General features: G+C 51.8%; 2 protein-coding genes and 1 pseudogene across 5 annotated transcripts in view; 1 reads left to right on the top strand and 2 right to left on the bottom strand.

Annotated features, from left to right (window-relative positions):
- Window positions 1-16153, top strand: part of DCAF8 (DDB1 and CUL4 associated factor 8) — a 40412-nt gene extending 24259 nt beyond the window's left edge. For all 4 annotated transcript variants that reach the window (XM_040635912.1, XM_040635910.1, XM_040635909.1 and 1 more), the window contains 7 exons: window positions 6743-6815; window positions 7292-7349; window positions 7865-7972; window positions 9345-9475; window positions 12958-13077; window positions 13489-13605; window positions 14225-16153. In XM_040635912.1, coding sequence (XP_040491846.1) covers window positions 6743-6815; window positions 7292-7349; window positions 7865-7972; window positions 9345-9475; window positions 12958-13077; window positions 13489-13605; window positions 14225-14341 — 724 coding nt within the window. In that variant the 3' untranslated portion in view covers window positions 14342-16153. The remainder of the gene's footprint in view (window positions 1-6742; window positions 6816-7291; window positions 7350-7864; window positions 7973-9344; window positions 9476-12957; window positions 13078-13488; window positions 13606-14224) is intronic.
- On the bottom strand, window positions 2547-4316 carry LOC103672044 (annotated as a pseudogene).
- Window positions 16154-16501: 348 nt separating the features above from the next.
- Window positions 16502-22652, bottom strand: part of PEA15 (proliferation and apoptosis adaptor protein 15) — a 9081-nt gene continuing 2930 nt past the window's right edge. The window contains exons 2-4 of the mRNA XM_040635913.1: window positions 19944-20117; window positions 18658-18813; window positions 16502-18503 (exon numbers count right to left, since the gene is read on the bottom strand). Coding sequence (XP_040491847.1) covers window positions 18439-18503; window positions 18658-18813; window positions 19944-20115 — 393 coding nt within the window. The 5' untranslated portion in view covers window positions 20116-20117 and the 3' untranslated portion in view covers window positions 16502-18438. The remainder of the gene's footprint in view (window positions 18504-18657; window positions 18814-19943; window positions 20118-22652) is intronic.

Here is a 22652-nt window from a genome sequence, read left to right as displayed (position 1 = left end):
TTACTGTTAACGTTTGTTTTAACACTGGCTGTTAAGGCATATCCTAAGGAAAACAAGAGTTCAGAGGTTCAATCCCCATGTGTACCACTTAGTTTCCTTCTGGCCCTTAGTCACAAACTATATCCCATCCCTACCAAGTAGGCCTATTTGAGCTCTGTTTTGTGGTTATACCACCCCCTTTGCTGAGGGATCATCAGTTTGGAAAGGAGGAGGGAGAGGAGCACTAGAAAAAGGAAGGACTTTTTGCTTTCCTGATGGGGGGTGAAAAGCATTATCTTCCTTTTAAAATAAGAGCACATTTTTATAACTGTATTCTGAAATTAATTTCACTGATAAGTATCATGAGGATAGGGTAAGTTTTTTAGAAATACATGAGAGATGACCTTCCCTTGTTCAAGAATCCTGCCACAAGAGAATTAGACAACTTTGTGCCTCTCTTTTTCCTGTTTCCTTTGCTTTCCAAATTCCTATCCTTTATTCACCAATAGCAAATATGTAGTAGTAGTTTTTTGTTTTTGTTTTTAAATAAGAAGCTGTTGATTAAAAAGGGTTGTTGTCATCAGGTGCTGCCTCTTTCAAATAGAGCGTTTACTGAATTTCCTAGTTTGGATTTCCTGCTTAGAGCTCTGGATTGCTTGAAGAGTCTGTATCCGTAGATAATTCAACCACTAGGTCCTTGATGTTTGGAGGATACTAGAGCAATTGGCTTTATCTGCCAAGAACTGCAGTTGATAATGCCTTAATCCAAAGCTGATATGTTGCCAGGGTTAGACTAAGGCTGGAAATCAGTTTTAACATTTAAACAAATCAGTTTAACATTTAACATTTAGAAATCAGTTTCTAACATTTAGAGAATACTTAGATTTTTCTGTCTCTTACCAGCTCTTTATCCTCTGTCCCTTTGTATATTGCAAATTTTCAGCCGATGTAAGCGATTCACTTGGCATGTATAGATTTTGAGGCGCACTGACCCTGTGCAAGCATTGGCCCTTCGAGCAGCACCCCAGCTCTTCTCTGACATTAGGGTCGTTCAGTTTCTCTGGCACCTCTACAGTTCAGCCATTTGAGTGTTTTGGAATTTCCCCTTTCTGACTCTTTCTTTGAAAGAACCTAAAGAGCTCACCTTCCAGTACAAATTTGAAAATATTTTTGGTGAATATTTTATATCATAGCACTGTTAGCTTTCATTCTAGCCTGAAGGAATTCCTTCAAGGGAGTACAGAGAAAGTGCTTACTCATCCTCAAGGCCTTTGCGTCAGGAATACTGAATTTTGGTTTAGTATTGTGAAGAAGCATTTAAAGGAAGCCTAGAGAGACCTGCTTTTTGGCCTATAACCAAAAAACGGGGTAGGGGGGAGAAAGGGTAAAGTAGGCAAGTGGAGGTGGTGGAAGTGTGGATGCCTACTACTAAGTCCTCTTTAGGTTGGCTTACAAATCGACAGGAGCGAAGGAAAGGAGAATGTATCAGATGAATGAATCGTGTGGTGGTTGGTTGACATGTAAATTTATCGGTAAAGGCTTTGATATACGCCCTGGCTCACAAATAATAAATAGTCCCTTTGCTTTTCTGTCCCTAGGCTGATACCAGCAACACTGAGAGAACATTAGATTAAGGGGAGGTGGGGTGGGGGAGAGGAGGGAAGAGAGAGGCTTAAGGTAACAAGCTAGTGGGTACCTGAAGGCCTGTGGAGATGCCATAAGGTTGTTGACAGTGCTGAAACCACTCTATTTGATTTAAAATGTGTGAAGGGCATAGGAAGACTCAATATTGTGAAGATGCCAACTTGATCTATTGATTCAGTGCAATTCTAGTAAAAATCCCAGAAAGTTATTTTATGGATTGATAAACTGATTCTAAAGTTTCTATAGAGAGGCAAGAGATCTGGGGCGTCTGGGTGGCTCAGTCGTTCTACGTTTGCCTTCAGCTCAGGGCATGATCCTGACGTTCTGGGATCGAGCACCGCATCAGGCTCCTCCGCTGGGAGCCTGCTTCTTCCTCTCCCACTCCCCCTGCCTGTGTTCCCTCTCTCACTGGCTGTCTCTCTCTCTGTCAAATAAATAAATAAAATCTTAAAAAAAAAAAAAAAAAAAGCAAGAGATCCATAACGGCCAACACAGTATTGAAGGGGAAGAACAAAGTTGGAGGACTGACGCTACCCAACTTCAAGACTTCCTGTAAAGCTACAGTCATGGAGACAGTGTACTGTTGGCTAAAGAATAGATAAATAGATCAGTGGAACAGAATAGAGAGCCCTAAATAGACACATGTATATATAGTCAACTTATCTTTGACAAAGGAATAAAGGCAATACAATGGAGCAGAGATGATCTCTTCAACAAATGGTGCTGGAAAAGCTAGGCATCCACATGTGAAAAAAAGGAATCTAGACACACCTTATACCCTTCACAAAAATGAACTCAGATGGATCACAGACCTAAAAGTAGAACCCCAAACTATAAAACTTCTAGAAGATAACATAGGAGAAAACCTGGATGACCTTGGTATGGTGATGCCTTTTTATTTTATTTTTGATTTAATAAATTTTCATTTTCCAAAATGTACAGTTGGTGGGATCATGTTCATCCATCTTCACTAGCAGACAGGGCATCTCCACCCTTGGTGTTCCTGGTGTAAGTTACTTGAGCTCTGTGCTCTGAAACTGGTTTAATAAGTACTTCACTAAGGAGCTCCTAAGGGGCTGCCCTGGCCAGAGGACCTCGAATCTTCAGTCTCTCAGAGACAACAGCTAAGAGTTTTAGAAGCTTATAGTCGGGAACTTCCTTATAGAGTTAGTCATATGTCGCTTTGTCACTCAACACCAGGTTACTGAGCTTGTCCCAAACTTTGCCTTTGGACCACTTCTTTTCGGCCTTGCCCCCAGATTTGTTCACTGGGTCTTTGTCGTTTTTGGCCGACTTTCCGGCATCTTCTTCTTGTCGTCCTTGGGAGGCATTGCGAAGCTGGGAGAGCAGCAGCCACGCCTGCAGCCTTGCTAAGATGTTGGACAAAAAGTGGTGATGTCTTTTTAGATACAATACCAAAGACATGATTTGTGAAATAGTTGATAAGGTACACTTCTTTAAAATGTACACTGTCCAAGAGAATTAGAAGACAAGCCACAGGTTGGGATTAAATACTTGGAAAAGACATATCTGATAAATGACCATTACCTAAAATACATGAAGAACTCTTAAAACTCGACAAGAAAACAGCCCAATTAAAAAATGGGTCAGAGATCTTAACAGACACCTCTCTAAAGAAGATACATAGATCACAAATAAATATATAAAAAGATGTTCCACATCCTGTGTCATCAGGAAAATGCGTATTAAACAACGAGGTACCGCTGCAGAGCACTGACACCACCAAATGCCAGCAGGTCTGTGGAACCGCAGGAACTCTGATGTATTGCTGGTGGGAACGCGACATGGTGCAGCCACATGGGAAGACAGTTTGGTAGTTTCACATAAAACTACACATGCTGTTACCGCGTGATCCAGCAGTCATGCTCCTTGGTATTTACCCAGAGGAACTAAGGACTTATGTCCACACAGACACCTGTACATTGATGTGTATCACAGCTTGATTCATCGTTGCCAAAACTTGGAAACAACTAAGGTGTCCGTGAGTAGGTGAATGGATAAACTGGTACGTCCAGATAATGGAATAGGAGTCAGTGCGAAAAAAGAAATGAGCTGTCACAAAATGAAAAGACATACAGGAACATGAAATGCATATCACTAAGTTAAAAAAAAAAAGCCAATCTGAAAAGGCTGTATACTATATGATTCCGATCGTATGGCATTCAGGAGAAGGCTAAAAACTATGGACACAATAAAAATAATAGTGGTCGTCAGGGGTGGGGCTGGGGGAGAGAGGAGCCGGCAGAGTGTGGAGGATTTGCAGGGCGGTGCAAATGCTCTGTATGGTATCATAGTGATGGATCTATGTCCTACTTTTGTCCAAAGCCGTGGGCTTTGGGTGATTGCCATGTCAGTGTAGGGTCATCCTTGGTAAAAGCAAATAAAAGTCATTCTGCTGAGTGGTGTTGATAGTGGTTGAGGTTATGCGTGTGTGTGGGCAGAGAGCGTATGGGAAATCTCTGCCACCTCCTCGATTTTATTGTAGACCTAAAATTGCTTGAAAAAATAAAGTCTCTGACATTTAAAAAAAAACTTTTTTTTGTTAAATGTCAAGGTCCTGTCCTATGCTCGGAAAATAGGGGAGAAAATCATATTCATCTTTGTATCAGCACTGTCTAGCACAGGAGCTGTCAAATTATACTGCCTGTTTTGTTTTGTTTTTAAGATTTTATTTGAGAGAGAGTGTGTGTGCGCGCAGGAGCTGGGGGAGGGGTAAGGGGAGAGGGACAAACAGACTCCCTGCTGAGTGGGGATCCTGATGCCGGGCTCTATCCCAGGACCCTGAGGTCATGACCTGAGCCAAAGTCAGGTGCTTAACTGAGCCATGCAGGTTACCCTACACTGCCTGTTTTTTTATAAATAAAGTTTTATTGGAACACAGCCATGGCCATTCATTTACATATTATCCAAGGCTGCTTTCAAGCTACAGTGGCAGAGTTCGGTAGTTGTGACAGGGACCAGATGGCCTGCCAGCTTAAAATATTTACTATCTTGCCATTTAAGATCAAGTTTGCCAATCCCTAGTCTAGCACCCTATCTGTAGTAGGTTCTTCTTAAATAGTTACGGAGGAAAGGGGAAGGAAGGTGAGGATTTGCTCAGAAAGAGGAAGGGCAGAGAGCCTTACAGACCGAGGAACACACTGAATGGTCCATACACCGAAATACTGAATACTTAAATGTGCCTTACCAGTTTGCGGACTTAGAAAGTTTATGGTGGCTTAGTGACATCTAAGCTCTGTTGACGGAGACTTTGTTTAGAGGAGAAACAGGAGGTCATCAGATGCGTGTTTGTGGAGGAGGCGGAATCGGCAGTGTCCTATTGGTCTTTTCTCTTCTCGGGGTTCATTTAGCAGAGGTTCCCGGATAATCCTCTTAATGCAGGATATTAAGCAAGAAAGTGTGGAGAATACGAACATGCATTGATGCACTCATCTATTCATTCATCCAGCATTTACTGAGCATCTCCTGTGTGCTAGACACACACTTGACTAGAGAGTCTTTGCCTTTAAGGAGCATTCTGGAGAAACAGGTACATTAAGGATTGAAAATATTAAGACAATACACAGGATTGCTCAGCTCCTAAGTTGCAGAGTCAGTATTTGAACTCAGATCGGACTCCATAAACATGGGAGACACCATTTCTCCATGCTGTTCTTTCTCACAGAGGATAGACTCAAAATGAATGGGAAAGGAGTATTTGAGTAGAGGGGCCGGTGCGCGGAGAGGTAGGAACACGAGCTGTGACACGGTGTGTTCAAGGAAGCCTAGCTTTTTTGTTTTGTTTATTCTTGTATAACATATAGGATCTTTGAGGGGAGATGGAGAGTCCTACTAAGGGGTTTGGACTTTATTTAGTAGAAAATATAGAATCACTGAAGAGATTTTAAGCAGGGAATTTACATAAAATGTTGCCTTTTAGGATACTTCTGGCGACAGCATGAGCAAGGAAGGCAGTGAGAAGGATACTACAAATAATCTGGGCAAAACCTCCTTCCCCTGTATAGAGTCAGAGGAGAACCTGAGACCAAACCTCCGGGAGCATCAGCAGCAGTTAAGAGAGACACACAAGCTCATGAACACCATGAAGGGGTGGTCGGCCGTCAAAGAAGGAAACGGTTTTAGGGAAGGCGTCGTGAACGATGTCAAGAGGAGAGAGAGAGGCCTGAAGAGAAGACTGTGGGTGGAGGCTGTGAGGCCGCTGGTGACTTGAGCCAGGGAGGTCTCACTAGCAGGTTGAGGGCCAAAGCTAGATGGGAATGGATTGAGAAGGGAACAGGAAACAAGGAAGTGAAAACACTGAATGCACATTGCTCATTTCAGTAGTTTGACTACAAGAGGAAAGGACAGAAAAAGCAACAGTGGGAAGTCAGGAGAGGGAGGGTTTTAAGGAAATGGGCAGACGGGCGCGAGGAAGAGGCTGAGGAGTGGACTCATCGAAGGCAGGTCCTTGGAGGGATGAAAAGAGCAGCTGTGGAGAGGAGGTGCTGAGACGGGAGGAAGCACGCTGGCGGTGGCTTGTTTGTCCTGTATGACCAGCACCCGACAGGATAGCTGGCTGGTGACATCTGTCCTAGGTGTGGGAATGAATGGTCCGAGTTTGGGTCGCAGAGATGAGGAAAGGTGACCGTGGTTGGATGGGAATGAAGGCAGGAGAGAAGAACTCTTGAGGAGATCCTGGTGGGAGTTTGTAATCATCCCTCTGAGGAGCGAGAGGGAGAACGGGCCAAGTTAGAGGCCAGGACAGGCTTGAAGACCCACGGACTTCGAGGGGTGTGGCCTCTGTAGCAGTAAAGGCTGTTGGGGAGCTTTCGGTGGAAATAAATAGTAAGCGATTAAAAGCGGGGAGGAGAGAGAAGCCACTGCAGGTTAATGTGATTTAGGATTACCACTTGAACTGGGGAGTGTCTGGATAAGAGTCAGGATTCAGAAAGGGCTAGGGGAGGAGGGCCTTCAGGTAAGAGTGGGAGCCAGAATCTTGGTGGGGTGATATCCTTTGTCTCTCCTGACATCCAGCTGACTGCTGTTCCTGCCACTACTTTGCAGTTCTTCAAGGGATCAATTTGTAAGTTTTAACATTTTATTATTTCTTCCGTTATAGGATTTACGACCAGAGGAAAATTGATGAGAACGAGAACAATGGCGTGCTCAAGAAATTCTGTCCTCATCACCTGGTAAGATTCGTGAGGGGCCATTGGTTCCCGGCTTTCCTAACTCAACCCCGAGGCTGCCCCTAAAATTGTTGGCATGATGGGAGGAGCTTGGACTTTCGAATCAGTTCCCTGGATTTGAATCCCGGCTCTACCACTTACCAGCTTTGCGATCTTGGGCAGTCACTTCATCTCTGTTAGCCTAGGGTTGCCTACTGACAGAGTGTAGACGTAAAGATCATTGCCTTGCCCCGTGACAGTAAGGCCGAGGGAGGTAGCGTTTGTGTGTCACATGGCTAGCTCGCAGAAACCACCAGCAGAAAGCCCTCTCCCCTGAGGTGGCCACATTTCACTGGTTATACTCCTGTCTCTCTCTCTCTCTCTCTGTCTCTCTCACTCTGGGAGAAGATAGAGGGGAGTTGGAAGGAAAACCTGTTTCCTGAAGGTGGTGTAACAAGTGGGGGGGTGGGGCATCAGTCAGTATCTGCTCCTTATTGCAGGTGAACAGTGAGTCCAAAGCAAACATCACCTGTCTCGTGTACAGCCACGACGGCACAGGTACGTGAGCAGGGCCCGGCTCCTAGGCTGGCACGCGCCCTCTGTCTAGGGAGCTGCTGAGCCAGCGAGGCCCGTGCCCTGCGGTGCTCACCGCTATGCTAGAGCTCCGAGCGGAGCGGCTGGGGCGGAGTCGCTGACGGTGCGCGCACAGCGGGCGGCTGCCACGGATGACCCCGGAGGCGCCGGGCGCCACTTGCAGAGCGCCGCGGATGAGACGTGGCGCCGTCTGTCCTGAAGCCCAGGCTCCTTGCCTGAGCAGGTGCTTATGCCTTTGGCTCATTCTTGAGTTAATGGGTATTACCTTCCTGAGCATTCTGCTGCCCCTGGGTTGGCAGGACGCTCGTAGTCTACCCTGGACACCTGACCTGCCTGCTGCTCCAACTGAGTGAGATGGGTGCCACACCTGGGCGTTAGGAGGGGGCACGACTGGCAAGAAGCTGCACCCCAGCCCCCGACTCCTGGTCCCAGCTCTTTTTCAGCCTTTGCCTTCACTGCTGTGTGCTTGTTCTTGGCAGAGCTCCTGGCCAGCTACAACGACGAAGACATTTACCTCTTCAACTCCTCTCACAGCGACGGGGCCCAGTATGTGAAGAGATACAAGGGCCACAGGAATAACGCCACGGGTGAGCCTGTCTTCGGAGCTGCTGTCTGTTGGCTTAGGAAACGGCAGTATTTCATTCAGGCTGTATGGAGAAGAACTCCCTGAAGGACGGGGCTGCCTGTCGGGGCAGGGAGACGGTGTCCCTCGTCGGGCCGGAGCTTTCACGGGCCCACTGTGCTCCAGCACGGAGGGCCCGGAGCCTCTCTCACCTCAGGGATGTGGCTTCGTTTGGGCATCAGGAGACTTGAGTGACTGTATTTTTCTTAAGATTTCAGGGAACTTCAGGCTTAACAGGCTTGTTAGGGAGTCTGGGAAAGCCCCCTCAGCCTGTGGTACTGAATTGAATTGCCTGAAATCGAGGGGCTGGGGGGCGGACGTGAGCGTCTAGCTCTAGGGTGGACGATGCTTTGAATGAGGCAGAGGAGGAGGCCTGGGGCCAGGGCCGCCCCCCCAGTCTGCAGCGAGGTCGGCCGCTTGCGTTCTGTGTGTGGCTCCCGAGCTTAGCTGTGCCACGGAGTCACCTGCCAGTCTTTAAAGCCTGGCTTCTATCCCCAGACACTCTGATTTAATTGGGGTGGGGTACAGCTTGATAGAGGTTTTTAAAAGCTCCCCATGTGACTCTAATGTACAAAAGGGTTGCGGTGGTCACTGCTCTTTGTCGTTGTCACTGCTCCTCAAAAGGATCTGTCATAATTTTGACTTGGAGAGTGCAGTGACTTGTCCTTTTTCTTCTGAGCTGGTGAGGTGAGCAGGAGAGCAGGGGCTTGGAACTTAGTCCACGGGCAGACAGAAGCTGAGTGCAGTCCCATGACCGCCGTGGAACTGCACAGAGTCACTGGGACGCCCAGCTTCTCTCAGTGATTCCAGGGGGTGGAGCTGTGTTGTTCAGAGTGTGTAGCAAGCACAGTTCAGATGCCTCTTACAGGCAGTTGTGGCCTAGACCTCCCTCATTCTCAGGCCAGCAACGGCCCAGGAAGCACTGACCAGGTGGCACGAAGAGAGCACACAAACCCAGGGTGAGCCTTGGGCGTAGGACCGCGCTGCCTAGCAATGGGCAGAGCTGGAGTGGTTCAGGCTGGGACGAGTAAGGCGTTAGTGAGGCCGGAGGTGTTCCGTAGGGTGCAGACCGGTGAGACGGAGGCTGCTGCCGAGGGACTGCAGCCCCTCAGCCCCGTGGAGCTCTGGGCGGGGGTAGAAGTTGTCTCTGGGACTGGCGTGAGTCTTGGTCTGTCTGTTACATACACACAATCCCTTGATTTGTTTTGTGAAAATGAAAGGAATTCTTGGCTCTTAGCTGACTTAGGGTTTGTGAATAACTGCGGTCCCTGTGAGGTAGATCTATACGGGCCTGATGCCAGCTCTCATGTGGGTTCTTCCCTCGTTTACCATTTCAGTAAAAGGCGTCAATTTCTACGGCCCCAAGAGTGAGTTTGTGGTGAGCGGCAGTGACTGCGGGCACATCTTCCTGTGGGAGAAGTCATCCTGCCAGATCGTTCAGTTCATGGAGGGGGACAAGGGAGGCGTGGTGAGTACGCTGCGCTGGGCCAGCCGGCCCCCTGCTCTCTTGCCAGTAAGGTAGGTCTTAGCAGGGCCACGGGGTTCTCACACCGTGGCAGCACGAGACCGTGTCTCGGAGGTCTGGCCAGTACAGGGACGGCAGCATGGTCTGCGGTGTGGAGGTTTGGGTGGACTCTTGTCTTTCTTTTTCTGTCTCCTGCCCCTCTAAGGCAGGGCTTATTGAGGAGTAAAAGGGATCTTAGGGAAGAACCTCTGGCCTGAACGAGGGTTCTCTAGGCAGACACCTTTTCTGAAAGAAAGGCATTGGAGTTGAGGGCACCCCATCCTGCATGGTCCCAAGGGTGCCGCCATGCCTCGGGCCTCTTCCCTCAGGAGTAGCTGAGTCGTGGTCCTGATGAGGTCCTGGGCCCACGGATACCAGCTAGTAGAAGGAGCTAATAGGGACAGAGCAAATATGGCAAACATTTTTTTTCATTTTTAAAAATGTTTATGTATTTTTTTAAAATAATGACTGAGCAGCCTGCTGTGCGATCATATCACAGTCTGCCTGTGCTTTGAGCTCCAGGCCGTGCTCACAGAGGCGGGGCAGAAGAGAAGCATGAGGGCCCTGAGCTGGGAGTGAAGCGTGGCCAGCTTCTGCGATGAATCTAGCTAACCATATAGATTTTTCTTGGAGACCCAGAGTTGGGAAGGTACTCGAGTGGCTTTGTGTTGTAAGGTTTTTGGACTGCAGATCTGAAAGAGGTGGTGTGGGAGGCGGCCCTGTCCCGATCACCTTCGGCGTCTGCTGCAGGGCCTCTCAGGAGTGGTCGAGACAGCTTGTTTTCTCTTCTGCTTCATTCCTTCTAAGCTTTGGGGTTGTAGCCCAGCCATCTCTCCACGAGGCTCATCCTGAGTGCTGGTAGAATTTAAAATGGTTCCTTGCAATCAGGCTCCCTTTCCTTGTGTGTTTCTTGCCCTAGTGTGAAGTTATTTCAGATTGTTTTCTGGTTTTGTCTAAATTTGGGGGACTTGGGGCCAGTACAGATCCAAGGCTTCTGTGGCCTGAACGTATGTGGAGAGGAGTCCTGAATTGAAGGTTTGTCTCACTGTTGCCTGCTTCATGTCCTGCTCTTCCATAGGTCTTCTGTCATCTGCATGAACAAACTAAAACACTGGAGTCTTCATGAGAATTCTGCAGTAGGCGTATAGTCAGAAGGAAGTCAGAAGGGGCCAGTGCATCCTTTCTAGATCATAAACTGTCTTGCGTTCCCTTCCAGAGAGACGCAGGGCTGAGTGCCCTCCCCCGGCCAGCCCTTGTCCGTTCTCCACACCATTCTGCAGGCCAGTTTGCTTTCACCTCAGCAGTATCAGGGTGATGCATCCACGTGCTCAGGTGGGGAGGGCACCTGCTTGGGATGGGTGGGCCCCAAGCCTGGACTGAGTGGTCACAAGAGTGAGGGACTAGGACAAGAGATAGAGACTGCGCAAGGTTCACGGCTTGTGCCTGCCCGTGTGTGGGCGTGATGACCTATGTGTCCTCACTTGGCTCCTCTGTTGTTTGGCCCTAACTTCCCTGCAGCAGGTCACCGGGCAGTGGCCTCCAAGCAGGTTCACAGCAGGTCATCATAAGTAGAACATCAGAACCAGAAGGGAGCTTAGAAGTTCTTGTCTGCCTGGCCCAGGTCTCTTGACTCTGGTTCTGGCTCAAACTCCAGTCCTTTCTTTGTTCCCGTTTGGGGACAGGGGTGGGGGAATAACATCACAGGACAGTGCTTAGTCTCCCAAAGCACTTCGCTGCCCCTTCCTATCCCTGCGTCCCCCAGGCCAGTCCTCTTAAGGCTGGAGCTCTTGGCTCTGCTCAGGCGTGTTACCGACAGGGTAAGTCCTGGCGTTCAGACGGGCCTGGCCCAGAAGCTCTCTGTCGGCTGCCCCGGCGGGCTCCAACGCAGGTACTGTGTGCTGCTGACTCTTACTCCTCTTGCCCTTGGCTGGGTCCTTAGTCTTAAGTTCCAAGGAATGTCTCCTGCGTGCTTTCTGATTTTATTGACGTGCTGAAGCAGAGCTAGGTCAGAGCAGAGGGGGTAGCAAAGGCTTATCAGGAGGTGGATGAATGAATTCAGGTTTGTATGTGTAAGTTGTCACGTATCTTTCGATCGTATTCTCAGGCAGTGGAGTTCCTGTCTAGTGCCTCTTTGTGCTGCAGATGCTGGAAACTTCCACACTGCCTAAGAGAGCCCCCATATAAACTTTGCGATGAGATGACATGGGGAGTGAGAGAAGGAGAAGAGAAGTGGGGTTTCTGCCTTATTCTTAGGCTCAGGCTTTAGCTTAGTCTTTTTGGAGCATTTTCATTTACTTGTAAAAGGGAAGACCAAAGAAGGTTGGAAGTCTGTGGGACAGTTTTATTTTCCATGCTGGCCCCAGTTTCCCTGTGCTGCTCCCTCAGCACTTGCAGCCCAGGCAGAGGGGGTTGGTCCAGAGGGAAGTAAAGATAAAAGAGGCTTTTTGCCAGGGGTTGTTTTCTTGGCCTACAGGGCAGCTGCAAGGCGGAATGGGATGGGATGGGATGGGATGGGATGGGATGGGATGGGATGGGATGGGATGGGATGGGATGGGGGGCGGGTGAGGTGAATGGGATGGGATGGGATGGGATGGGATGGGATGGGATGGGATGGGATGGGATGGGATGGGATGGGACATGGGAGCTGCCCGCCCTGCCCTGCCCTGCCCTACCCTACCCTGCCCCGCCCCGCCCTTCCATTTGGAAGGCTGATGTTTCCAAGTCAGACAGCAGGGGGCATGGATGCCTCCTGACAGGAGGAAGCTGCCCAGGCCAGAAGGCCTGCCTGTCTGCGGAAGTTTCTCCTGCTCGGTGACTGCACCCAGAGGTGGCTGATATGGATGCCGTGGGTGCCCCAGGAAGCTGTCTTCCTACACCGTGCCACCCTTTAGCGGAGCCTGTTGGGCTTTCGGGGCTGACAGCAGAGTGCTGTCCCCTGGGGCATGCAGGGTTCTCAAGCATACCTTAGCCTCCGCTACCATCTCACTCCCCAGCCTGTTGCTTTCTTCATTTTTAAAAATTTATTTGCCATTTGGTGAAAGCCACTGAGAGTTTTTTTTTTTTGTTTTTTTGGTTTTTTTCCCAGCCTTGGGCAAGTTGGAGCTGTGGAATCCGGAGTGGATGAGGTCATCTGGACCTCACTGCCTTTTTGTGAAGCCAGCAGTAAGCTTGGCCAGTCACCCGCCCACCCCTAGGGCTGTGTCCAGGGTGAGGCCACCCCTACCTATACTTAGGAAATGAGAGATGGGCCTGGTCTTATACCCAGTCTGTGTCCAGTGTTTCTTCCACCCCCAGGGCCCTTGGCCTACGCTCATGATGGTTGGGCCTGCCTTCCCAGCAGCTGCCTCAGCTCTGATTGAGGAGTATGTTTGGCTCAAGGTGAGTAGTGGTTTTTAAGCCCTATTCCCAACATCCCTGAGCCTGTGCTTTCCTTCCCTCCTGACCAGGTAAACTGTCTCGAGCCCCACCCTCACCTGCCTGTGCTGGCAACCAGTGGCCTTGACCATGATGTCAAGATCTGGGCACCCACAGCCGAAACTTCCACCGATCTGACAGGGCTGAAGGACGTGAGTAGCTGACTGCAGATGTCCGTGTTACATTTTGAGTCTTTGTTGTCACGGGAAGGAATAACAGGCTGCCCAGTTCCTTAGAGGCACTGGTCTAACACCCTCCCCCACATTGCTGTGATTGCCGCTCGGGGAGTAGTCCCAGCGCAGGGGTTCAGGGACAGCTGCGAGTGCCTCTAGTTCACCGTGGGGCGGGGGGGGGTGTCTTGAGGAAGAATCGTTCTATTTTAGAGCTTCCCAGCCTTCTCAGTGGATACACCTGGTGCATCCTTTCCTGATGTCATCTCGCTCCCCTTCAGCTTAACAGTTCCTAAAAGACGTTCTCATTGGGATAGAATGCCAGTCCTTTCTGATCGGGTCCAGGGTTCCTGTTCATTCCCACCCACAGCCCCACAACCCGTTCGGTTCCAGGTGATAAAGAAGAACAAGCGGGAGCGGGATGAAGACAGCCTGCACCACACCGACCTGTTCGACAGCCACATGCTCTGGTTCCTCATGCACCACCTGAGGCAGAGACGCCACCACCGGGTAAGCGGGCGCGGGAGGTGAGCTCCCGAGGGCAGTGACGCTCTCGCGGGTAAAACCTTCCAGTGCACGCTTCCTCGCTACTTTAAAAAGCGATCAGGTGGTTTTGGTTGGGTGTCCGATCCATTGTCCTCCATCCCCATCAGAGCCCTGATGTAGCCTTGGAAGAACCACCAGGCAAGATGGGTGGTTCTGTTTTCTGTTCCCCATCGCTGCGCATGACAGTGCTGTCTTCATAAAGGCAGAGGCATGAGGGTGGGGAAGGCGTGGAGAAGAAATAGTGTCAGGATGACCTTCTTGTTTTCCGTATGCCAGCAGAGGCCTAGGGCAGGGGTTAGCAAACTCTGGCAGTTGGCATGCTGCCTGTTTTTTGCAAGTAAAATTTTATTGGAATACAACCATACCCATTCATTGATGTCGTCTGTGGCTGCTTTCATGCTGCAAGAGCGGAGTTGAACAGTCACAACAGGGTTATGGCCCATGACTCTAAAATAGTTATTATCTGGCCCTTTAAGAAAAATTCTGCTGACCCCTGGCCTAGAGCATCTGAATTAGAGTTAAGACCTAAACAGGCTTGTCCTCGTTCCAGGGAAGTTACTAACAAGCCTTTCTCATTCTGCAGCGCTGGCGAGAACCTGGGGTTGGGGCCACAGACGCAGACTCCGATGAGTCTCCCAGCTCCTCAGACACATCGGACGAGGAAGAGGGCCCCGACCGGGTGCAGTGCATGCCGTCCTGAGGCCTCGTACCCAGGAGGGGCGGGCTGGGGCTGCCAACCCGATCCTGCCTGGACAGCCCTTTCCTGTCCCAGGCCCTTACGTTCAGCAGACACGCACTTTGGACTTTTTGCTTTAGATAAAAAAGACATCCCAGGAGAAAGACCAGAGGGGGAGCAAACCTGCGGAGTAGCTAAGAGGGGGAGCCAGGCCTCGGGACGGGCTCCATGGAGAGGTGCACAGGGCTCAGCAGAAATGGCCTCTCCCCAAAGCCTTGTTTTTTGGGAGGGGGGAGCCTGTTTTGTTAACTGGTTTGGGGTAGGGAATGGGTTTTCCTTTTCTTTAATCTCCCTTATTTCTTTGGGTGGGGGGGTGGGGATAACTGGCTGTTCAGTACCAAGGGGCCAGAGTGGGGGTGGTAGAAGTGCCACTCTCTCTTTGGTTTAGGTTTTTGGCCTTTTTCTTCTTTATTTTTTAAAAGTCTGTGACAGTTGCATTCTTTTTTTCCCCCTGAACAACCCCAACCCAGGATCTTGTTTTTTCTGGGAAGTCCTTAGAGCCCCTAACCATCCCACACTCTTCACTTTCCTTCCCACCTGTTCATCCTCTGTACTTCCCACAGTGTTTCACACTTGATGATGTGTCCTTCACGCTCTTCTCCTAATCCCATCACCCCTGACTAGGTCTGGTGAGGGAGGCTGGGGGGGAGTGGGACGGGGGGAGAAGTGGAGGAAGAATAGGAAGGATGTGTTACCTCTTCTGTTACTTTTAAAAAAAGTTGTTTGGTGGCAGCAGTCTCCTTGCCCTGTCACTGTTAGAGGCCTAATTTTATATCTATAAATATATTAAAAAGCAAGTCAAACTTGGATGTATCATGTTAAAATTATTGTCAGTTTAAGTACCTATATATTCTCTATGACTGCAATAAAGGGACTGAAAGGAGAGAGCAGAAGTACTGATGTGGTCACACTGGGGTCAGCCCACCCCGTGTGTGTGGCCACTGGAGATCGGGGCAAACCCCTTAGGTTTTTGGAGGCTCAAGAATGGAAGGATCCTCAGTTCTGCCCTTCCCTGCCTCCTGCCGAGGTTTCGGGGTTGGGAAAACAGGAAATTCCTTTCAGCTCTTTGTCTCAGATCTCCTACCTCTCCTGTTTTGTGGGGGTTCCCAGGATGGCTCTCCTGACCAGAGGCTAGCCCACCTTTAAAACTTGACTGAACTCAGACTTTAGGAAGGGTTCTGCCACTGCAGACGGTCTCTCCTTATACTGTATGTGACAGAGGACACGTTCACTCTTAGCGTTAGCCGCTTGAGTCTTTAAGCCACCCACCTCACCCAAGCAGCTCCCTTCCTAGTGGAAGAGTGTAGTAGAGAAAGCCCTCCCGGGTTGGCCATGATAGCTTGTCCACCTTTTGCGATTGAGGGACACATTGTTTAAGGATAAAGATGGCTGGGGCTTGGACACCCGTCTCCTCACTGGTCACGGATATGAAAGTCCTAGTTGAATTCTTGCCCTATTGCTTGTGCTGCTATTTCTTTGTGCCCCCAACCAGGAATTCTGCACCCCAGGGCAGTCCGATTCTACTAGACCGGGCCAGGAAGGAAGGGAACAGTGAAAGGATGGCATTCCCAGACACTCCTTCCTCCTGGCCCTTTTCTTAGCAACTGTCAGACCAGATGTGAGCTGCTGCACTTCCCCCCTGAGGTAGGGGACGTGTGGTGACTGAGTGGTCTGCGTTCCCACGGCTGGTGGGGTGATGGAGTGGCCTGAAAACCATGCACTCTGGAATTTGTTGTGTATTTTCTCTCAGTAAAGCTTTTTTTTTTTTTCTTTTTCTTTCTGACTGCTGTTCTGTGTGCGCTGTGTGGCCCATTCATTCATGATGGGCTAGTTTTGTTCCTTCCAATATAGGTGCCTGGTCCTGACCTTACTGCAGTTTGAGGAGGTCTGGCCTGGGGTAGCCATGTTTTCAGGCTCGGGCTTTAGCTGGGAGACTGCTGTACGTGGAGTGGGCCTCACAGCTCAGGGCTCCTCAGGGGATCGGGGAGGTGAGAAAACCCATTAGGGGTGTTTTCCTGGCCTCTGTTCTAGGCTGCGATGAGGGATTTGGGGGTAAGTATTATTCCCCCTCCCTTCCAGTCAAAGGCTCCAAAATCCTTCACAGAAGTTGTAGAATGAAGCAGATTAACAGTACAATCACCTTTATTCCAGGGTTAGAACAAGGCCGTGCACACTGCAGACAGAGGAGCAGAGGGTAGGGACAATCTCACAGCCGTACAGGGGCAGGAGGGCAGGTTAGTCTTTTTAGATGATTTTTGCCTTACAGAGATACTACTAGACTCTGCTGAAAATGACCCTGTCTCCCTTCTCCCATCTCACCCTCTCCTCTCTTCAGAGAAGGCTCCTATTCCTTCCTTCCTTCTCTCTCTCTCTCTCTCACACACACACTCTCACATCACATAATCCTGACTGGAAGGACAATTCATGCTCAGGTCCCCCCCTCCCAATTCTACAGGTAACTCTCTGTCCTTGAGGGAGAAGCCAGACAGGGCCGGGCAAACATGGGGAGGTCCTTTAAGGCAGAACTGTGGAGTACTCCAGGTGTACGTGTTAAGGCAGGTGTCCGCAGCAGTGGCCAGAGGGGACGGCGGGGCCGGGCCGGGCGGGGAGTAGAAGCTGCTCTCCGGCCAGTCTGGCTTCTTCCCTCTTCCAGCAGCCAGCCCTCCCTTCCCACTTGAGTTTTGCTCCCACATCTTAAAAGCTCTGAACTTCAACTTTCTCTAAATAGTCTCTTGAGATGGCGTGTGAATTTGAAGTCAAAAAAAAAAAAGTTTTTTCACTTTGACTATGTAGCAACTTGACTGGCACTCCCTTCGCCGTGGCGTTCCCCTCCCACCCCCGCCCTGGCCTAGACAATAAGTTAATGCTAGACACCACAAGAAAGGGCAGACATGGCAGTGCGGGTTTAATATACATATATGTAGATATATATGTACACACAGTTAGCACGGTCAGGGTGGGGAGAGCATCTTGGCACAGGAAGGAGGCTGGGGTCTAGTGATTTGGCTAGGAGGCATTCACGAGCCCAACACGCCAGGATATCGAGGGAGACGGGCTAGCAAGTCCCCTCCCGGACTGAACTGGGGGTCAGTGCAAAGGAAAAGGCTGTAATTAGCTTCCTCCTGTCTTTCCTGCTGGGGTGTTCTAGACCCCAGAGAGGGACGGTCACCTGTAGTAACCACGCTGGGACCCTGTGGGTGGGGCAGGGTTGGAGTTAAGACCTAAGGAGCTCATTCCTCAACCTCCCTAGGTTTGGGGTCCGCGTGTGCAACAGTCTGAAGAGGAATAAAGGAGTGGCAAAGGGGGCCCCTCTCTGCCCACATCCCCATGTCTGGTGCAGTGGGCCTGCTCCCAGCATGGGCTCCTGGGGGCAGGGGGTTGTATCTAGTGCTGGGGGTTCCGTGAAGTTTGTACTTCGGGGCTGCGAAAGGATCCTGTGGTCCTCTCTCATTGGCTCCCTGGCTCATACCCATCCTAGGCCCATGGGAGGGGAGCAAAAAGGGACCTGCTGGGGCCCAGAACCTCCAACCCGAGGAACATCTAGAAGAGATCCCTCAGCTGATCCGGCACTGGGTACAGACATGGAACTCTGGCTTTTCTTTGCCCCTTCCAGCTGGGGTTGGGTGACCACCTTCCCTCCACTGCTTTTCACTGGTTGCAGCCACCTCGCCCCATGCTTCACCTCCAGCTCGGCTCCTCAGTGTAGGGAAAGACAGGTCCTTTCTGCTCCCACACTTCAGCCACAGAGGAAAGGGCAGTAGGAGGAATGTGCCCATTTCTATTTGCATAGAAACAGCCCCCACCTCCCCCTCAAGTGGGGAAACAAAGCCCCCCCCCAAGCCCGACCCCCATCCCCTCACAAGGAGGAGGAACTAGATGAGCTAGACATACAGACAGACAGCCAGAGCGTGCGCACACGCACACACACGCGCACAGTAAGGGGGTTAGGACCAGGTTAGTAAGTGGGTAGACTGGGGGGGTTGCCCTTGTCCCTCCCCTGGAGGCTGGGGGAAGGGAGTGGTCCACTGAAGGTCCAACCTTCCTCCTCTCCTCCCCCTCGCTCAGGCTTTCTTCGGTGGCGGAGCCAATTTGATGATCTCTTCCTCAGAGGGCTGCCGGATAATGTCTGGGGGGCAAAGAGGGATGTGTCCAGGGACGGAAGTCGTGGGAGACAGCAGGCCCACCATGTCAGCTTCCACTCGCCCCAAATCCAAGCACTCCCAGGGATCGCCCATGGGGGGAGCGGGGCAGAGGTGCATGGTAAAGGCACGGGCTCCTACCTTTGTACTTCTTGGCACTGGGGATGCGGGTTAGCTTGGTGTCCAGCTCATCCTCCTCCGAGATCTTCAGAACACGGGTTCTGTAGTCCACCACCATGGTCAGCAGGTCAGGGCGGCGGGAGATCTCAAAGATGTGCTCGATGTAGGAGAGGTTGTCTGCAGGAAGCGGGGAGACGGGGTCAGCCAGGCTGTAGAGGCCGGCTTCCCCTGCCCTACCGGACCGGGCTTCTGGAACCAAGGCAGAGCTCCTCACTTTGGTTATGGGAGGGGCACTGGAAGAGGAGGAGCTACTGAGCAGGACCGGAAAGCTATGGCACCGGCAAAACAGAGCACTGTTCCCAGGAAGAGCAGGGGATCGGTCAGTGAAGGTTCAAAATTACAGATTGAGAAGGAGGGATTCAGGCTAAACAGCAGGTCCCACGTGATAGGGAGGGGAGAACAGGAAAATGAATTGGCCTTCCTGATACCTTACACCCACCCTGATTCCCTTCCACTCTTTCTCCCAGTCGGCATCAGAAAGAATCTCCTGCTGGCGCATGTGGGACTAGAGGGTGGGATCTCTGGACAAGGCACAGGTAGCTGGAAGGATGTGCTCCATGGCTGGGCCAGTTCTAGGAGACTGGACACCCTCAGTCCTTCCTCCCTGGCTCCGCCCCTCTGACTACTGAGGCGCCTCCGTCCACCTCAGTCTCCCTCCCCGCTCCCCCCCCCAGGGCCCTCAGGTGGCTCAGCCCGCCAACCCACTACCCCGTCCCTCAAGGCCCTCCACAGCACAGCCTTACCTTACCTTTCCAGCCACTTCTAAACTGACTTAGGCCCCAGCCAAGCTAAGCAGGACCCCTTCCTCTTCCAGACACACCGGACGCTCCTGCCTGTGTGCTAGTCCTTTGCCAAGCACGCCCTCCTTTGGACCCTGCCTTAGAAATCCACTTGCCTTTCAGGGCCATCTTAATATACCAACTGCCCGCCCCAAGCCCTTCCCAGAGCAGCGGTCTCTAAAAATGGAGATGAAAATGTTAGAACTTGTGGTTTTACTTCAACCACTTTTAACTTGCATTTTCCTGCCCTATAACATATCCGATGATCTCTATGACGTATCTGCTGCAAACGCCGGACTATCTGAACAGTGTGTTTCTTACCAGCACCGTGAAGGCTGTGAGGACCACTGGCCCGGAGTCCCCACTCTCAGCATCTCCTGTCCTGCCTGTCAGAGAGGAGCGTGCTTGGCCTGGGCAGTCCTGAGCTTGCTTCTCTTTGTGAATGGACTGAGGACCCCCGTCACCCACCTTTGTCCAGCTTGTTGTGGCTCTCTAGGAAGCTGAACCAGGCACTGCCAGTAGTGATCTCCTCGCTCTTCTCGCTGGGGATGTCCTCCTTGCAGGCCGACTTGAGCTGTTCCAGATCTTCAAGGGTGATGTTGTTGGTCAGGTCCTGGAGGAGGGTCCCGTACTCGGCCATGACTGGGGTTGGGAGGAACAAAGGGACAGGCTGAGCTGGAGGGGCCGGTAGGGTTTACTCACTGGCACCTCCCACTAGCACCTCCACTCTGTTGGGGGGGGGTGTTAAGGCGGGGCACAGGCCGATAGGGAGGCCGGGGAGGGCTGGGCTGGAGGGGGAAAAGGAAGGCCTGAGGGCGGTGGGAGTAGACAGGAAGAAACCGAGGAGCTAAGGGCCAGGCTACAGCCTAGAATGACAAGTCACACCTCCTTACCCCCATCTTTTTTCCTCATCCCCCCCAACAGTAACCCTGGCAACAGCTCCCCTGACTGAGGAGGCCAGAAGAAGGGGCTGGAGGGGATTGGATGGTTGGAGCTCATGTGTTCTAGCTTCCATTCTTCCCCAGAAGCAAAGGGGACCCTCACTTCCAACTCCCCACCACCTCACTAATGACTCATTTTGGATGGATGCCTAGGTGCTTGGTCTAATGGTCCCCTGGCCCCTCCATGCCCCCCTGTATTCAGTCCTTAGGGCTGGGGTGGGTGGGGAGGGGGAAGCAATGAGCCCCCCCCCTTTGTGGAGCCCAGTTTCTCCCTTGATTGCCGCCGGGCCTCCACACAGCCCCCTGTCCTAGCCTTTGTGCTGCACCCGCGGCCCCCGCGCCCAAGAATACCAAGCGGCCGGCTCTGGCCCCCTGCCCGGTTCCCAGGCTGGCTGGGTGGCAGGGGAAGGGGTTTTAGATGCAGCTATGGGAGAGTGGCAGGAAAGGGGCTGCTGCTCCTGCTTCTGTCACCCCCTGGCTGGCGCTACCTTCAGGACGGCCTCCCACAGGGGGCTGGTCAAGGCTGGGTCTCATAGGCCTTCAGCCCATCCCTCTTTCACGGAGATCTTCAGGTGGGAAGGGAGAGAACATTCAAGACCCTTGCACTCCCTAGGCAGAAAGTGTGTCTGAGACAGGAAGAAGGAAGGTCAGACCTTAGAATGAACTTTCTGGATGAGACAAAATGTGAAGCTCTAGTGGTAAGTTTCAAAGGGGCTCCCCCCCCCCACAATGAGGAAATATTTCTTTTATACTCAGAAAAATGAAGCATTTTAAAAAGTAAATTATATCATAAACTCTGTGGCTAGACCAAGGGCTGGGGCAAGGAGCTAGATGACCTTGTACTTGACTGAGACTGCCCACAAATCACCCCAACAATGGGCTGGGAATGCAGCAGAGAGCAGGGGGCATCTGGTCTAGACGCAGAGAAACTGAGGCAGAGAAGCATGGCATCATAAGAGGCGTGGACCCAGAAGTCCCCATTCCCAGCCCCCTGCTTGGGCCAGAACAAACAAGCCTCCCTTGGTGGCAGGCACCGTGACACACACACAATGAGCTGGGCAGCAGGGCCAGCAGGACCCCCACAAGAAGCAGGCACTCCCAGGCACGCTCACTTGCACACCCAGGTGCAAGCAGACAGAAGGGCCCAGCGGTGGCCCTGCCAGGCTGGGCCAGGAACAATGCTCTCGGACTGTCAGCACCAGGAACCGTCTCTGCCTTGAAATCTAGGTCACAGCCGTGGCTCTGGAGCCCAGCCCCCCACCCCACTGATAATCCTGGGACAGGAAGGGGGGTGATGGGGAGGGGGTCCAGACATGTGGAATTACTGGGGGGGTGGGGAGAGCTTAAAAGGAAGGGGTAGCAGGGTGCCCCCAAGAAGACCTTGCCCCTGGGAGGAGACCCTGGTACCAAGCCCTCAGCTGGAAAATGGGACAGCATTTAGGATCATTCTGTCCTGTTTTCACGTGGAAGAAGAGATTGTAACTAGATCCTGGGGAAGGAAACTGTGTGTGTGTGTGTGTGTGTGTGTGTGTGTGTGTGTGTGTGTGTGTGTGTGTCTCCTGGAAGGAGTTAAGGTTTAGGGCTCTGAATCTAAAACACAGACTTCCAGGGGAGGTGGGGGGAAGGGATTAATGTGTGTGAGTGAGCCACCCACAAAGGCTGGGGGGCGGTGGGTAGGAGCTTTCTAAGAGCGTGAAGCAGACACAAGGAGGCCCCCAGGAGGACCGGGGGCGGGAATGCGGAGTGGGGCGCCAGGGCTGTGCGCACGGATGCTGGCCCTGGGCGTGGGCACAGGTGCGGGGAGGAGGCAGTGGTGGGTGTCGTGGGGGTGTCTGCACGTTCCGGGCATGGATGTGTACGTGCCAGCGCTGGACATGTGGTGGTGCGAGTACGTGCCCTGTGTGTGTGTGTGTGTGTCTGAAGCGGCGAGAGCATGTGCAAGGTCTACAATCACAGGCTCACATCCAGAGAAAAGGGGAAGGGTGAGGAGACCCTGCAGAACAGAGGGAGGGCTGGGGCTGGGAAAGGGAAGGAGGCTGCAAATGAGATCCTGGGGGGAGGGCCCGGGGAACTCTGCGGTTACCATGGCAACCTCAGTTCTGGGTGCCCACCCCCCCCACCGGTCAGGACAATGACACCACTGGATGGGAGGGGTGTGCGGAGTGAGTAAGAAGGGACAGAAGCAGTGGAGTAAGGCCCCCTGAGAAGCAGGCGGGGGGGGGGGGGGGGGGGGGGG

Source organism: Ursus maritimus, unplaced genomic scaffold, assembly GCF_017311325.1.
Source record: "Ursus maritimus isolate PB19 unplaced genomic scaffold, ASM1731132v1 scaffold_2, whole genome shotgun sequence".
NCBI classification, from domain to species: domain Eukaryota; kingdom Metazoa; phylum Chordata; class Mammalia; order Carnivora; family Ursidae; genus Ursus; species Ursus maritimus.
Note: the sequence above shows the minus strand (reverse complement) of the source record. Positions and strands in the feature narration are given on the sequence as shown.